Consider the following 15,806-nt stretch of genomic DNA (forward strand, 5'->3'; position numbering starts at 1 on the left):
TAAACAATTGCAGTTTATCAAGTAGAGGATAAAAGATTGAAAGCTTTAATGTTTGTCTTTGAAGTGCTAAACCAAAGCGGGACCTCACTCAGCTCAGTTTATTTAAAGATGGCTCTTCTCTTAAAACTACTACAGCACTCGTTGGTTGGACCTTTGAAAGGTTAAGGTTAGCGTTAGTGTTAGGTTAACCTAACCCTAACTCTAGGTTTGTAATGCTAAATTTATGCAAGTTAAAATGCTGTGTCCAAAACCACACACTCTTTCCCTATTCACTACTCACTACATTGGGGACGTGGATTGAGTGAATTACATAGTGGACTGAGTTTAAAATGATTGTTCGGACACTACGGTGCACATAAAATGACGTCATTGTGTCACATAATAATTACGAACCAGTCGCCAGTAAAAGTGGCCAGGTCCATTTAATTGTTTTAACCCTTTTAAAAGATTTAAAGCTTTAATGTTTGTCTTTGAAGTGCTAAACCAAAGCGGGACCTCATTCAGCTCAGTTTATGTAAAGATGGCTCTTCTCTTAAGACTACTACAGCACTCGTGGTTGGTCTATTGAAGGTGCCTGACCAAATGACGTGGTCCAAATGTCCATGGAGCTTCTCCCCAAACAGGCTGCAGGACTCAAGGTTTTGAGCTTCTCATACATCCAGGCCATATTTATCCATAAAGCTCTCTGTAGGTCAACTGAACTGATGAAAGTAACTGGAAGATTTTGGCTTCTCATCTGAAGAGCTTCTTCACTTCTGACAGGTTTGGTGGAAGAATAAACTATTTCAGCTTTTGTAGCATCAAAGGGCCAAACGCCCATCATGGTGGGTTAGGTTTCATGAGTTCCCTTCCATTCAGGCTCATTGGTGAAACAAAGGCCCATAGAAACCAGTTGATAGTGGTGCCTATCAGGAGAGTCATTGTGGTCACGTGGCCCAGGTGAAAGTGGAGTGTTTACAGGTGTGTGAAGAGGTGTTTACCTGGTTGGAGAGAGATCTCAGCACTGTTATAGGCAGACAAAAGCTTAACCTTAAACTAGAGCTCAATGAAGATGGGTCCAAATGCACCCGGGCCAGACGGGAGTTAGAATATAAAAAAAAAGGTTTTTACTACATTAAAAAACAATTCGACAATAGTCAGTGGTGATCTTCAAATATTTGATATTAACACACTTCAACCACCTGTTTTTATGTCCATTAATGAGATCAAACTCCAAAGACAAATTAACATAATTATCAGAAATTAACAAACGACATGGAGGAGGGAAAAACACATTAGTAAGGAATCAAAACCCACATGATCAGTAGACTGAGATAAAGAAAAGAAACAAGGATCGTAAAAAGGAAACAGTAAAATAATAAAGAAAGCGTCACTTGTAGATGTTTAACACCAAAGGGGGACCACATACGATGTGTCCTCTCATACAGCAACTGCTGAAGAATTCAGTCTTATGGGGCTCTAGTGCATCACTGACATTTATTAGCAGTGATCTGAAGCTAAAAAGGGACTGTGATCAAAGGAGCTAAACTATCTACCCCAAACACAAAGAGACAGAGCCAATGAATGGCAAGATGGCAGTGGAGCCCTGGAGAGTGGAGCAGAATGGTGCCTAAATCAGGCTCTGGCTTCCCCACCAGAGAGGAGGCTAAGGGGATCAACAGGTTGCAATGGAACCCAGCCAAGAGACAAATGAAGATTAACAAGGGTGCTGGTTAACAGCCATTAAAGAGCCATCACTGACACTGCTGACAGCAGGACAGTGACCATAAGGACAAGATCACGGATACAAGCGGCTGAAATGAGTTTCCTCCGCAGGGTAGCTGGGTGCTCCCTGAGAGGGGGTGAGAAGCTCAGTCACTCAGGAGGAGCTCGGAGTGGAACTGCTGCTCCTTTCATGTTGAGAGGAGTCTGCTGAGGTGGCTCAGGTACCTGTTAGGGATGCCCTCTGGACGCCTCCCTAGGGAGGTCTTCCAGGCATGTCCCCAGGGCAGGATGGAGACAGAGAAGTTAGTGAAGCTCCAGACCTGTCTTAAAGACATAAAGTCCTGGATGTCTTCAAATTTCCTCCTCCTTAACCCAGGAAAACTGAGGTCATGGTGTTTGGTCCTGAACCTCTCAGGGATAGGTTAGATCACATGATCACTCTAGATGGGATCTCATTAACATCTAGTCTCTCTGTGAGGAATCTTGGAGTAACTTTTGATCAAAATCTGTCCTTCAACTCACACATTAAAACAGTCTCTAGAAGTGCCTTTTTTCACCTGAGGAACATCTCAAAGATCAGGAAGCTACTGACCCACCATGATGCTGAAAAGTTAATTCATGCTTTTGTTACTTCCAGGCTGGACTATTGTAATTCTTTATTATCAGGGTGTTGGGGTCCAGGGTTCTGGGTTGTGTGTTTGGTTTTTCCTGCAGGGGGCTTGGAGGAGGTGATTTGCTGCAGCTGGTGCCGCAGGCGGGCGCACCTGTCGGCAACCTACATCAGGCCACCTATTTAGGGACGGAGCGCCTGTCCACCAGGTTCAGAGAGTTTTGGTGTTTTCTCTGGTCTCCACGTCGCCTTGCAGGAGTGAGGCTTGCGTGGGACTTGACTCCTGTGTTGGCTCCGCTCTGGAGCTCTTTGTCCACTCTGGAAGACTGGACAAGTGCTTCCCTGCGGTCCAGGAGGACTGCGAGCTTGAGTTTGTTAAATAAAGACTAGTTTTTGGAATTTTTATCAACGCGTCTTGCCTGCTTTCGGGTCCTGCAAAAATCCTAACCTCAACACAGGGTGTCCAAACAACTCTTTAAGAAGCCTCCAGCTGATCCAAAATGCTGCAGCCAGAGTTCTGACAGGTATTGACCACAGAGGTCACATGACTCCTGTACTGGCGTCGCTTCATTGGCTGCCCGTTAAATTTAGAATAATTTTTAAAACCCTTCTTTTGACCTACAAGGTCCTCAGAGGCCTAGCTCCATCCTACCTGGAGGAGCTAGTGATACCTTATCAGCCCAATAGACCGCTCCGCTCTCAGAATGCTGGTCTACTTTTAATTTTGTAGTTCCAGTTACTATCATAGACAGACAGGGGTCCAGAAACATGATCACCTGATCACCAGGATGCTGGAACCCTGATTGATTGCAACAGATGCTATATAAATAAAGATTGATTGATGGATGGATGGATGGAGAGACTGTGTCTCTGGGCTGGCCTGGGAACACCTTGGAATCCTCCCAAAGAGATGGAGGAAGGGTCTGGAGTGAGAACCTCACTGCTTAGCCTGCTGCCTCTGTGACCCTGCCCCAGATAAGCAGAAGATACCGAGACGAGATATATCACGTTTTATCATGTGTTATAACACTCTCTGAAATGTTAATAACACTGGTGTGTTTGGACGAGGGTTTTTTGGTGATGTTGCTGTAGTGACGTGTTTCGTTCACATCAACACCTCTTGAGCTATTGGAAAGTTTCTGACCACTAAAGATGCTCATCTTGTCCAGTCTTGTTTCCCTCTCAACTCTTGTCCTTTCATCATAATCGATGATGGAGGCGGCAGATTCTAGATGCTGATGAGTATGTAGATCTAGACGTGGTGTGTGTTGATGCTTGTGTATAGTGTGTGTCTGCCACTTTGTGCACCAATTGTGGAGGAGTCAGGGTCACCCCTCCAGACCACAGGCCACAAGCAGCACAGCTAGAACAGAACAACCAATGAGCCTCCAGGACAAGAGACCAGGGCTGCACCGTTCTGGAGAAACTAGGAATCTTGGATTATTTGCTTGGAACTAAGATCACGACATTCAATTACTGTTTCCACAAAATGTTTATTGAACTGGTGAACTTTAACAAAAGAAAAGTTAGCAATAAGTGAAACAGGTGAATGTAGACATGAAGATGTTGATGAAGCTGAGTGAACTCGATTTTCTCAAGTAAAAACCAGTGTTGATGAGGTCAGCAGACGTTTGCTGATACATGATCAGATTACGCGCCATCAACTTCATCGCTGGAAGAGAAATGCTAAAGTTTGCTGATGAAGAAAGACGATTTGATCTAAATGCTTAAGAAATAAAAGTTCTTCAGGCTTTGCATGTTTTCAATGAGGTCACTGTATGAAACGAGCTTTGATACATGCGTCAATTACCAACAAGTAAATAAATACGTAAAAAGTAAGTAAATAAATACGTAAATCAATGTGTGCCACATGCTGCCTGAGCAAAGGGAAGGGTGGTGGGACTAGAGCCCACGCACGCACACTCACATGCACACGTTGCAACACACACCTGCTTGTTTTCTACCTGATGCTGCCGATTCTCAGCGTGATGGGACGTGAGTCCTAGGCTGAGATCCGTCCAATACCAAGTGTGGAGGAGGCCAAACAGGCCAAAACAGCCAGGAGCTGACCATGAGGACCAGAACGGCCGAGATCCTCCTGATCTGAGGGCTTCTCAAGAACATTTCTAAAGAGTCTTCTTCATTTCCAAACTCTTCAAAATGTCCCATTTTTAACCAGAACTGAGGCAAGGTTCAAAAACTGCAGGCGTTCACTAATAATTGTCACTAATAATCCTAATAATCACTATCAATACTACTGATCATCACACTAGTGTCATCTCCACTGTCATCGGCCTGTTTTTGCTGGCTCCCACATAATATCACATAAAACCTGCGATTACAGAGAACAAAGGTTAGTTTTATGATGCAGAGTTTCTGTATTTATGCTTTTATCTACTTCCTCCTATATCAATCTCTATTCTGTGTAATAAGTACAGCTCCTTTCTCTGTAATTTAATTCTGAACTTTAATTACATTTAATTGACTATAGGTGTCACGCTATTTACATTGTCTAATTTGATCTTATTCCAAATATTTTCACATAAAAATGACGAGCAGTGAAATGGTGAATCTTCATTAGAGGTCAGCAGCCATGCCAAGATCCGGTGTGTCCTCAAAGTGGACTGAGTAGTCTCCCTCTTGCTCCTCAAACACAATAACCTTCATTTAGGGGGAAGAGATCTCATATGAACACATTAAATTGCAATAGTTCCAGTCAGCAGGTTGACATCAACGCTTTTGTTGCTTGTGTACTTTAAAGGGCTCATTTCCTGGTCATACACCACCGTTGTTCTTCATCAAAGGTTAAACACAAGCAGTGGAGAACATCTTTACTAAGACTGTAGCTGGACACACGTCCTCTGTCCTCACATCGGTCCCCTGCTCTCGGCCGTCAGCCCTCACCCAACACCCCGTACACTCTGGCCACGCCCCTTCCCTGCTGTAGTCCCAAACTAGAATATTTATGGATTTTAGGAAGTCTTGTGTCTCACCAGAAGTGAGTGTCACACATAAGATCCAGAAAGATCAGAGCTATAAAAAGCCACGTATGGACAGAGGAATCCATAGAGTTCGTCTGTCTAACGGAACATCTAACGTTTTGCTGATTTGTAATTGTCTTGGCTGTTATTGCCGACTGCATTTCATCGGCCTTGTTATGTACTTTTGTCCAGTATTGACCATTGGTCAGTAGAGGAAAAGGGCCCGTTCCAGACCTCCAGGTCCAGCCTGGAAAGGTCTGCTGTTTAGTGTCAGGTGTCCAAAACGCAACAAATTAAAAACCTCTCAAAGCTTTTGTCAGAGTAACTGACTCAATGCCCAACACTCTCTGGCACAGCATGCACGCCGAGGCCACAAGCACATCGAAGCACAGTACTCCACAACAGAAGGCAAAAAAGCAAACGTAAATCACAATCTGCACCTGGTTGATTCCACTGTTGAGAAAGGGACCAGGAAGATAGAGTGTTTGCTGGGGGCCGATCGACCAGTACCGGCCGAGGTTCAGCCCATTGATGAAGACCACACCTTTCTTCCAAGCCTGTGGATCCAAACAAACAGCGTTGCTCCAACTTCTCCATTAATTCTAAATGCTGAAAACGATTCATCTCACTCACTGGCAGCTTCACGAATGTGTCACTTGGATAACCGTAAACAAAAATCCTCCCCATGAAGAACCCAGGAAAGGTGGGCCCTTCAGAAAGGGTCTTCCAAGGTGCCTGGTAAAGGCTGGCAGAGAACGTCCTCATCATTAGAGCATTAGAGAGAGAGAATGCAGATCTGCTGACACAAACCTGTCGATAAAGCTGGGTTTCATGTCAAGGCTATAGATTGTGAAATCCCGCAAGGGGATATTGTTTAGCAGGATTTCCCCAACAAGGCCTGGAAACACACATTAGCCACATTAGCTTGGACAGTAACGAGCGAGCGCTCCCTGAAGAGCAGTTCGAGCACAGCGAGCAGTCGTCAGTCACCTTTGCGCTGCTTGTCCAGGCCGCCACCCTGGTGGACACGCCCACAATTTTCCACCAATAAGCTCAAGGTGCGGGGTCCCTAAAGAGAGTTTGGATTTTACAACTGAAAACTGGATGGTGCAGACGCCCAGCGGCCTTCAGTGCCTGGCCTCAGTACTGTACCTTACCACCAGGAACTGCCAGTTCCAGCCGCTTGTGCTTGAGGAGGCCGATGTAGCTTCTGTCTACAAACACCTACAGGGAAATGATGGAACAACTGCTGCAGTACTGCGCATCGGTAGTAGTTCGACAACATACTCATTAACGGGAACGCAGCGATGAACGGGTCTCCGCCCACTTCCTGTGCACCCGTTCCATTCACCCTCGGCCCTGGATCAGTTTGGGCGTCCTTTCCTGTTACCACCGGGGGCGCTGTTAAATATTGCTGCATCCCCGGCGGAGCCCTCGTCATGCACAGAAAGTTTCAAGTATTACGAAGACATATCTAGTAACAAGGGCTGTTTAAAGTGATCTAGGGTGGATCTCTACTTTCTTACTTCTTTGATCTCTTTTTAATTGGCTTTTGTTATGCTATTCTTTATTTCTGCCCTTCTTCTTTGTGTTTCTCTCTTTTATCTTTATTTTCTGTCTTTGATCTTCACGTGTGGGCGGGGCTTTCCTGTTAAATACCATAACTAAAGCCCTCCTAACCACACTGGAATCCACCCAGCCATTCCAGTTTGTGCCAGCTAATGTTGAATGTGGTACTAACGCCCGACTTTCTCTTAGAGGTTGATTGAAAAGTCTCGTGATGTAGAAAAGGTTACCAGCGCTGATCTCCAGGGCTCCTGAAGACTTACTAGAGCTCGGTCTCGGACACTGTCTCCTGATTTTAGCGACCCCCCGCTGGTGATGGTAGTCTCGTACAGCGTGTACCCGTACGCCTGTCCGTTGTTGTTGTTCACAGGGAGGTTCTCCATATTAACCGGCTTGGGTGACCTGAAGGGCTACATCCAATCAACAGACAACAAAGTTCATAAAAGCTGTTTTCCACCCAGAACTTATTTGGGCCATTCGGCAACATGTCAGGAGGGTTGAAATGAAATAAAACATACTTTTCAATAAAACATACCCCCTCGGTGTAGCTCAAAGCATCCCACAGAGACAAGTGCTGGTACGTGACGGCTGGTTCATAAGACTCCCTGTAATGTAGAGCCGGCGGCTCGGGGAGAACACGGCCTCCTGGGTTTAACAGACAGGAGGACGTGAGTGGAGGTCGACTGATTACGTGACTTTAGGTGAAACTAATCCCCATACTGGTAAATCGAGACAGTAAATCCCGTAGGATGTGATACTTTGGCGTGTATTCCCCGGCTTCAGACAGAGGAGCGTCGTAATCTGAAAAAGAGCGATTAATTATCATCTTTTAAAAGGGTCTGTGTTGAGGAGGTCCAACACTATGGCATCAATAATTCAGATGGCGCCTAAGACAAAGGGCACCCACCATAACTGGGAACCAGTGCTTTATATGAAGGCTCCCCAAGTGCTCCAGTCATGAATCCAAAGCTAGAGCCTCCGTGGAACATGTACAGATTGACGGACATGCCTTGGCTCACGAGCTCCCTCGCTGCCGACACCATATCTGCCATGTGTCCACGGGAAATACGTCATTATTGGGAACATCCATGCGCACGTTGTGCAACAATGAGACAGTTGGTGTGCCCAGCAGCAACATGCAACCAGCCCACACGTTAGCCACCAGATCAAGTCCATGTTTCACGATTGCTACTTTTAATTTTACTGTGTTTTTAAAGAGCAAGGTCCTATTAGAGTACTGAATAAAGTCTCTTCCTCTAAACTTTGGGAGACGGTCTTACCCTCAGGGGGAAGCACGTGATGAAGCTCTCCCCAAACATCATACCAACCAGTCCAGAGGTCCATCATCATGGTGGGGCTGCTGGGCTGGAGGACAGTAGTAAACGTCATGTGTCCTCAGGTGATGGTCGCCACTCGTGTCTCACTGACCTGAAGAGCACGTAGGTCCTGCACGTGTCTCTGGTTGACCTTCTGCAGCTTGACTGCTCTAATGGCTGAGAGAGTCCATGAGGTGAGTGTGTCCACGTGCACGTGAGCGTGTGGGTAGTGTCGCCTGCATACCTCCATCAACACCTCCCCACTCCAAAGTGTCGAGGCGGTCTGAGGTGAGCAGGAGCTCGCTGATCCCGCGGGACTTCAAAGCCTTTCAGGATTCAACAGGATTTCAGTCTCCACATGTGTCCAGGAGGTGGCGCGGTTGAGCAACTTTCCAGGACAACAACAATCACATTACCTCTTTGATGAAAAGCAGGTAACTGTCATCCTTTGCAAAAGAGCCGTACTCATTTTCCACCTGCACAGCAACGATGGGGCCTCCCTTTTTAAACTAAAACAACAGAAGTTAGGTTTTAATAAGCGTTAACGGCCACGGTCGAAACTTGGTCAGAAGGTTTTACCTGCAGTGGGACCATCTTCGGGATAAGTTTGTCAAAATAGACGTTGACGGCCTGAGTGAAGCCTGGGTACATTGTCCTCAGTCTCATGCTGCTGTCCCTGAGGAGCCAGCTGCACAGACAGGACACGAGACGCTGGCTTAGGCATGGAGTCACCCAGGAACAAGAGTCAGTCTGTGCAGCCCATAATAGACAAAGCCTGGGCTGGTCCCCCTTTCACCCGAGCAGTGGCCACTTCCAGCCTTGCATACAGGGTTTGAGTGTACGTGTACATTCTTCTACACACACACACACACACACACACACACACCTTGGTAGCCCTCCCAGGTCCAGCTCAGATGAAATATAAGGCCCGGGACGTAAAATCACCCACAGGCCTAAATCAGCAGCCAGGTTGATGAAGGCCCTGATGGGAGAGAGGATCGAACCCACTTTAGAGTGAATCAAATCCAGAGTCATCAATTAAAATTGCCACAATTTCTGTTTCAAAAGACAAAGGACGCTCCTTGACAACAACGGTTTGGATGTCGTGTAGTAACGCGTTGGCAGGCGGCGCCTCTGGGCGTCTCTATAGCAACAGAGCACCGATGGCGACCAGAAAAATACACCTGAGAACAGGTGGTGTCAGAGACGACAGGCGAGCCCCTTTCACGTTCACGGCGGCCTCGGCCAGAGTTCAGTGCTAGGTTGTGCACGGCTGAAGGGAGAGGGGAAGGATCCTTACTCCAGATCCAGCTGGGAGTGGAAGCTGAAGACCTCTTTCTGTGGCTGGTGCAGACTCCAGGGCACAGCCGTCGTCAGAGTGTTGATACCACAGGCCTTCATTTTCAACAAGCGGTCCCTCCAGTAGGGCCGGGGCACCCGGAAATAGTGGACCGACCCCCCGAGGATCTGGAAGGGCTGTCCCTCCAGGAGGAACTGGGTCGAGTTTGCACTCAGGCCAGCCCGCCTGCCGAGTCTCTCCTGCCTCCTTGGAAGACTGGAAGTAGAATCTCATTTGTCTCACAGTCACATCAGCACATTAGCATCATAAGGGGGTTCTGGACGGGTCCAGTTCACTGGCACCCTTGACTTTAGTGGAATGGAAACCATCGTGTGTCAACTAAACAAACTATAATCAATGCAGTTCAAATTCCCTGGGAGAAACTGATGAAGTAGGAAATGAATTAGTGATAACCAATATTACGTCATATTTATACTAAAGTAACTAGTCTCACTCACAGTAATGGCCTGGCGTCACGTGTCCCTGATCATTTATGTCATTATCATTAGCATCGTCAGCGTTATCATCATTATTACTGCATAATCAGCTGTTTAATCTACATGACGTCATTCAGGTTCAGCTACAACTAAAGTGGACAAAACTCACCCGAAAAAGACGCACGCGATGAAGCCCACAGCGCCCAGGCAGATGAGTGCATTTCTTTTATGCACGTTTCGGATGCTCAAGACAACCATGGAGTCCAGATGAGCTCTTTGCCACTCACGCGCTTTAACAGCGCTCATCTCCAGCGGGCGTGAGGAGCGCGCCGCCCTCGGGAGCGAGCATCGCCGCCCTCATTAGGGTGTGTCAGGGACGGCTCATCAGCGAACCATCATGAAATGAGCTTTTGGTGTTATCCCAAGTCCTGTAAAGAAACAATCGAGGCGCTTTCCTTCCTGGTACGTATTGATAAGGTAATTAAAATCACTGAAGTTAAACTGGATATTGCGCTGCTTTGCTTTTAAATGTACCTCATTGTCTTTATACCTAAACTAGATGTATTAGTAGGTAACAAATGAATAAATACCGCAGGCATATTTAGTGTAGTATTTAGTGCACACACGCTGTACTATAAAATTGTCATCGTGCCATTTTTGTGCTACGCGAGACTACATTTCCCAGAATCCCTCGAAACCGGAGCTTGCGCAATTTGTTTTTCACGGCCCGGGGCTCTTGTGTCGTGGTGTTGTGGTCACTTTAAAGGTGTAGAAGAAAGTTAAGAAGCAAATCAAATAGTTTTATCTGCCATATGAGGTAAGGAAGCGCGAAAGACTAATTCTGTGCTCCGCGTTTAAACTGCCAAGCTCGTAGAGACGCGTGTTTTTGCCGAGCGGCACCAACAACAGCAGCGGCTAGCTAACAATACAGAGCTAAAGCTCCTTCTGAAGCTTCAACTAAGGCTTATTCAACCGGACAGTCCTTAATTCAGTCCTGATTCTTCACACCAAGAATCGGTGGAGACATTCTGCTGACGCTATCTAGGTAGATAGATAGATAGATAGATAGATAGATAGATAGATAGATAGATAGAAATAAGTGCAGTGTTTGAGAAGCGGTTCTGTAAATTCAGCTTCAGTAGGAAGGTTCTATTAAGTGCTTGATGTCCTCAGAAGATCGAAGCAGACAAACCTGGATTACAGTTGAGGTTCCTTTGATGTGGACCTTGATATCAGTGTAATAAGCATGTAATAATGCACATTTCCCCAAAGACAGCAACATGGTGCTGCCACAGATTCTTGTTTAAGGACATGGCTAGTTTAAAAACACCACGTTCATTTCTTCTTCTTTACTAGGCTTTAGGGGTTTGGAGGGCATGTAAATGATCCCTTTGTTACTCTCCATGCTGTTGCATCCTGGAGCTCTTCTTCTTGTGTGGAGCAGGTGAATGGTGAGAAGGTTCCTGCCATGAGAAGTGGCCCTCCAGCCACCAGCTCCCCCTTTGTCTGCACTTGATGGATGTGCTGCTGCTCCAGAGATGACCGACAGCATCCGGACCTTCCTTCGTAATGTGGCCACGGTCAGTCCACGCACGCCAACACACGGTCTCATGTAGCGACCCCCTTAGTTCCACGATGGTAAGTGGGGTCACAGCAGGTCCGGTTGGCTGGGAGCTGTCCTGGTGTTGCCAGCTGACTGGACAGGCTGGAGGCGGACTGCTGTAAGATCCTCCTATAGATCCTATAGTGTTATCACCTAAACTAGGTGACAGATGGGAGATGAAGGGAAAGACGAGACTCGCTTCTGTCGTCACAAGTGTTCAGCGGACTGAGGAGAGAGAAGGTGCTTCCAGAAACATTCACTTCAATTATTTGCTGTTTCACACTGGAATTTCTAGGGAATCAAGGATTCCATATTGGGGATCGGAACGATTTCCAAATTAGACGTCCGCATCCAGCAGAAACGGGAAGAGCAGCGCAGGAGGAGGGTGAGCGGGGCCCTGGCCCAGCGACGGGCCCAGAGTGAGGAACGCAAGCACGATGTGTAAGAAGAAAACGTGCTTCTTTTTCAAGGCTCGTTTTTGAAGTGTTAGCATGAAGTTAACTTGGACCTGATGTGAAACTAGCGTGTTGTCAGAAACCAAAGACAAAGCTAATGTTCTACAGCCCAGCAGGAAGTCCCTTGGTGCCGTCTGATAAATTAGCATGAGCATGTTGTGGCTACGGCTTCCAGCTACGCTATAGCTAACCTCATCAAATGCTCTTGAGAGTCAGAGCTCCACCTATATCCTCCATCCTATATCGTCTATAGGATGGAGGATATAGGCAGTGGTGATCAGATAGCAGCGCGCCCCAGGGTCAAAGCCCCTCCTTATCAACGTGCACTGAACCTTCATGCTGGCGGGGAGAGGAACCACGGGAGAAGCAGCATCTGCTAGGCTAACGCTGCTCTTCTGCTGGCTGCCGCATCACATCCTGCTCTGGCTTTAACCAGTCAGCGTGGAGGAAACCTCGAGCCCCCCCGGGAGCGTGACTCTGACATAGGGTCTCAGTGAGGCCCCGTCAGAGGTCCTGGAATGGCCCCCCAGGTGGAGCCACTGGGCCTGGGCCCAGCTAAGGGGATGGCTGGAGCGCTGTCTTAGTGCTCATTAATTCTCCCGAGACACGCGTGTAATGGTGGCAGTTTGGTTCCGGATGGTCCAGTCTGACGGGGCCGACGGTCCGGTCTGACGGGGCTGACGGTCCGGTCTGACGGGGCCGGCGGTCCGGTCTGACGGGGCTGACTCTGAGGTGTTACTGACGGTCTGGCCTGACGGGGCCGACGGTCCGGTCTGACGGGGCCGGCGGTCCGGCCTGACGGGGCTGACGGTCCGGTCTGACGGGGCCGGCGGTCCGGTCTGACGGGGCTGTAGGTCCGATCTGACGGTCCGGTCTGACGGGGCCGGCGGTCCGGTCTGACGGGGCCGGCGGTCCGGTTTGACGGGGCTGTAGGTCTGGTCTGAAGGTCCGGCCTGACGGGGCCGGCGGTCCGGTCTGACGGGGCCGGCGGTCCGGTCTGACGGGGCCGGCGATCCGGTCTGACGGGGCCGGCGGTCCGGTCTGACGGGGCCGGCGGTCCGGTTTGACGGGGCTGTAGGTCTGGTCTGACGGTCCGGCCTGACGGGGCCGGCGGTCCGGCCTGACGGGGCCGACGGTCCGGTCTGACGGGGCCGGCGGTCCGGCCTGACGGGGCCGACGGTCCGGTCTGACGGGGCTGACTCTGAGGTGTTACTAAGGGTCGTCTTTCTTTTCCAGCGAGCCCAAAGTCGCCAGCAGGATATTGCAGTGCTGCGCCTGGAATGGAGGAGTGTTCTGGGTGAGTATGGAGCAAGTCTGCTGGACTTCAGGCCACGAAGGGAGGCAGGGTGGAGCCGACCCTGCATGTGGAGGGAGAGCTGGCAGCTCTGGTCCCGTTCCCGGCGTTCCCGTTAAGGTTCTTGTTCTCTCTCCAGCTCAGTCTGTTCCTCTTCTACCGGGTCTTTATTCCAATGCTGCAGACTCTCACCGCAAAAATCATTGGTAGGTGTGAGTGCCGGGGACAGGGTGCAGCTCCTGAGACCTGCTCCTGAGCTGAGGCTAAACCCGCCTTTCTGACCCAGGTGACCCGTCCCTCCATGGCAGCGTTTGGGCCTGGCTAGAGTTCATCTTGACCTCTGTCTTCGGCGCCCTCTGGGTCCTCCCGTTGTTTGTCCTCAGCAAGATCGTCAACGCAATCTGGTTCCAGGTAAGGTGCCGGGAATGGAACCGCCCCTTTCAGGGTGAAGGCAGGATCCTTGCTCAAGGGCACCTCGGCACTGAGGACAACTCATGACATCACATCTCAGTTGTTAGAAAATAAAGGCTCATATTTCAGATCTCGAAAAGTTGAGCACATTTAACTATGAAACATTAGGAGGAACTGGGGGTGTCCCACCCTGATGTGGGCAGCAGAACTGGGGGTGTCCCACCTTGATGTGGGCAGCAGAACCGGGGGTGTCCCACCTCGGTGTGGGCAGCAGAACCGGGGGTGTCCCACCCTGATGTGGGCAGCAGAACCGGGGGTGTCCCACCTCCATGTGGGCAGCAGAACCGGGGGTGTCCCACCTCGGTGTGGGCAGCAGAACCGGGGGTGTCCCACCCTGATGTGGGCAGCAGAACCGGGGGTGCCCCACCTCGGTGTGGGCAGCAGAACCGGGGGGGTCCCACCTCCATGTGGGCAGGGCAGCAGCTCTGAATGGTCCCTCCTGTGTTGCAGGACATTGCTGATTTGGCCTTCGAGGTGTCTGGATGTAAAGCACAAGCGTTCCCCAGCATCAGTAAGAGCATCGCTGACATGCTGTTCAACCTGCTGCTGCAGGCCTTGTTCCTCATTCAGGTACACTTGTCATGACTGCTCACACACACATGGTCACATGTCCAAATGCCTCCTCCTCCTCCTCCTCCTCCTCGTGGTTTAAAGGCTGCCCCGTCGTTCCCAGGGTATGATCGTTAGCCTCTTCCCCATTGATGCCATTGGGCAGATGGTCAGCCTTCTCCACATGTCTCTGCTCTATTCGCTCTACTGCTTCGAGTACCGCTGGTTCAACAACGGTGAGCTGCACACACACACACACACACACACACACACACACACACCCCCAGCAGCAGTCTGCTGGGTCTGAAGGGTGCTGAAGTCTGCCTCTTTGTGTCTGCTGGAGGTGTGGAGATGCACCAGCGGCTGTCCAACATCGAGAGGAACTGGCCGTATTACTTTGGCTTTGGTTTGCCCATGGCTCTGCTCACCGCGCTTCCTTCCTCGTACATCATCAGGTAGCGCCCCCCACCGCCGCGGCGTGCTTGACCGCGGCCACGCATTGGTTGTTTGATGGACACCATTCAGGCGGGATGTGATGGGGGTCTCTGTGCTCTGTTGTAGTGGTTGCTTGTTCTCCATCCTCTTTCCTCTGTTCATCATCAGCGCTAACGAAGCCAAGACGCCAACGACGCCGTAGTGAGTGTTGCAGCAACACAACATGCTGGTTCGCACTGGCGCCGCCTGAAACGGCTCTTTTCACCTTTTTCAGCCACTTCCAGCTGCGCCTCTTCTCTCTGGTCGTGCTCATCAGCAATAAGCTTTTCCACAAGACGGTCAACCTCCAGTCTGCTCTGATGTCCTCTGCCTCCTCGGAACGACTGGCGTCCCCTCACACCTCCCCGACGCGCCACAGACAGCTGCCGGCTCAATGACGGCGGCCGCAGGGGAACCCTCGCCGTCAGTTTTGTACAGTGTGCCATTTGAATGATTCTCCTCTGAAGATTCCGAGACACAGATGATGTCATTAAAACACTTGAAAGCAAGTCTGCCCTCAGAAGTGGTGTGTCATGCTATCTGTTAGCTTCCTGTTGTGGGTGGACCCAGGGAACGGAGCGGTGCACGGGATGAGCGGCACAAGCTGCCCTTCGGGAGGTGGTTTCAGGGCACTAGCTGACACCACACAGGTGACTTTCATTTACACACAGGTTAATGAAGATGGTGTCGTTATATTGAGCTGTTCCATACAAAACCCTGTCTATTAAAGGCCTGTTTCCCTCATATCCTTCACACATCTGTCTGTCATCTATCATCATGTTACATCCATCTCTCGCTGCGTGTCATATCTGGATGATAGATGGACAGAGAAACAGACAGATAGCATATTCTTTGATCAGAGGTGATCGTTATCTGGTGAGCCCAGCCCTCCAGGAATGGTGCACAGGCTTCAGAAAGAGACCTTTCCACCCTGCTCATCCCGGAAGCATTTCAACAGCTGCTCCTTTACGCTAAATCACCGGATTCCATGTGTTAATGTGCTTTTA

The 15,806-nt window shown here is 49.4% G+C and overlaps 2 protein-coding genes and 1 long non-coding RNA gene across 12 annotated transcripts; 2 read left to right on the forward strand and 1 right to left on the reverse strand.

The window, feature by feature from the left end:
* Nucleotides 1-629: 629 nt before the first annotated feature.
* LOC115252665 (uncharacterized) lies at nucleotides 630-2,719 on the forward strand. The gene is made up of 2 exons (XR_003890990.1): nucleotides 630-762; nucleotides 2,386-2,719. It is a non-coding gene; the product is annotated as an uncharacterized lncRNA (long non-coding RNA).
* Nucleotides 2,720-3,836: 1,117 nt separating this feature from the next.
* Nucleotides 3,837-10,288, reverse strand: LOC101078345 (beta-galactosidase-1-like protein 2). Of its 5 annotated transcripts, XR_003890996.1 has the most exons (19): nucleotides 10,123-10,286; nucleotides 9,478-9,732; nucleotides 9,064-9,159; nucleotides 8,757-8,865; nucleotides 8,594-8,686; nucleotides 8,422-8,503; nucleotides 8,290-8,354; nucleotides 8,142-8,226; nucleotides 7,769-7,906; nucleotides 7,582-7,662; nucleotides 7,397-7,506; nucleotides 7,092-7,271; nucleotides 6,448-6,519; nucleotides 6,286-6,364; nucleotides 6,106-6,193; nucleotides 5,929-6,040; nucleotides 5,736-5,852; nucleotides 4,264-4,975; nucleotides 3,837-3,986 (listed from the first exon to the last, which is right to left on the reverse strand). XR_003890996.1 is itself a non-coding variant. In XM_029848500.1 (18 exons), exons 1-18 carry the CDS (start codon nucleotides 10,257-10,259, stop codon nucleotides 4,892-4,894), a joined length of 1,983 nt encoding a protein of 660 aa, XP_029704360.1. In that variant the 5' UTR covers nucleotides 10,260-10,286; the 3' UTR covers nucleotides 3,837-4,891. The 5 variants fall into 5 exon arrangements, 4 of the variants coding, with proteins under 4 accessions (XP_029704360.1, XP_011615729.2, XP_029704362.1 ...); XM_029848500.1 differs by having other exon boundaries at nucleotides 3,837-4,975; XM_011617427.2 differs by having other exon boundaries at nucleotides 3,837-4,975; nucleotides 7,125-7,271; nucleotides 10,123-10,285.
* Nucleotides 10,289-10,302: 14 nt separating this feature from the next.
* Nucleotides 10,303-15,319, forward strand: ei24 (EI24 autophagy associated transmembrane protein). 6 transcript variants are annotated; one of them, XM_011617433.2, is made up of 11 exons: nucleotides 10,303-10,415; nucleotides 11,398-11,533; nucleotides 11,852-11,997; nucleotides 13,248-13,308; nucleotides 13,445-13,511; nucleotides 13,592-13,716; nucleotides 14,227-14,346; nucleotides 14,450-14,561; nucleotides 14,669-14,780; nucleotides 14,887-14,961; nucleotides 15,035-15,197. In XM_011617433.2, exons 2-11 carry the CDS (start codon nucleotides 11,492-11,494, stop codon nucleotides 15,195-15,197), a joined length of 1,023 nt encoding a protein of 340 aa, XP_011615735.1. In that variant the 5' UTR covers nucleotides 10,303-10,415; nucleotides 11,398-11,491. The 6 variants fall into 6 exon arrangements, with proteins under 6 accessions (XP_011615735.1, XP_011615734.1, XP_011615733.1 ...); XM_011617432.2 differs by having other exon boundaries at nucleotides 10,392-10,415; nucleotides 11,376-11,533; XM_011617431.2 differs by lacking the exon at nucleotides 10,303-10,415 and adding an exon at nucleotides 10,617-10,770.
* The last annotated feature ends 487 nt before the right edge of the window (nucleotides 15,320-15,806 follow it).

Source organism: Takifugu rubripes, chromosome 15 (genome assembly GCF_901000725.2).
Source record: "Takifugu rubripes chromosome 15, fTakRub1.2, whole genome shotgun sequence".
NCBI classification, from domain to species: Eukaryota; Metazoa; Chordata; class Actinopteri; order Tetraodontiformes; family Tetraodontidae; genus Takifugu; species Takifugu rubripes.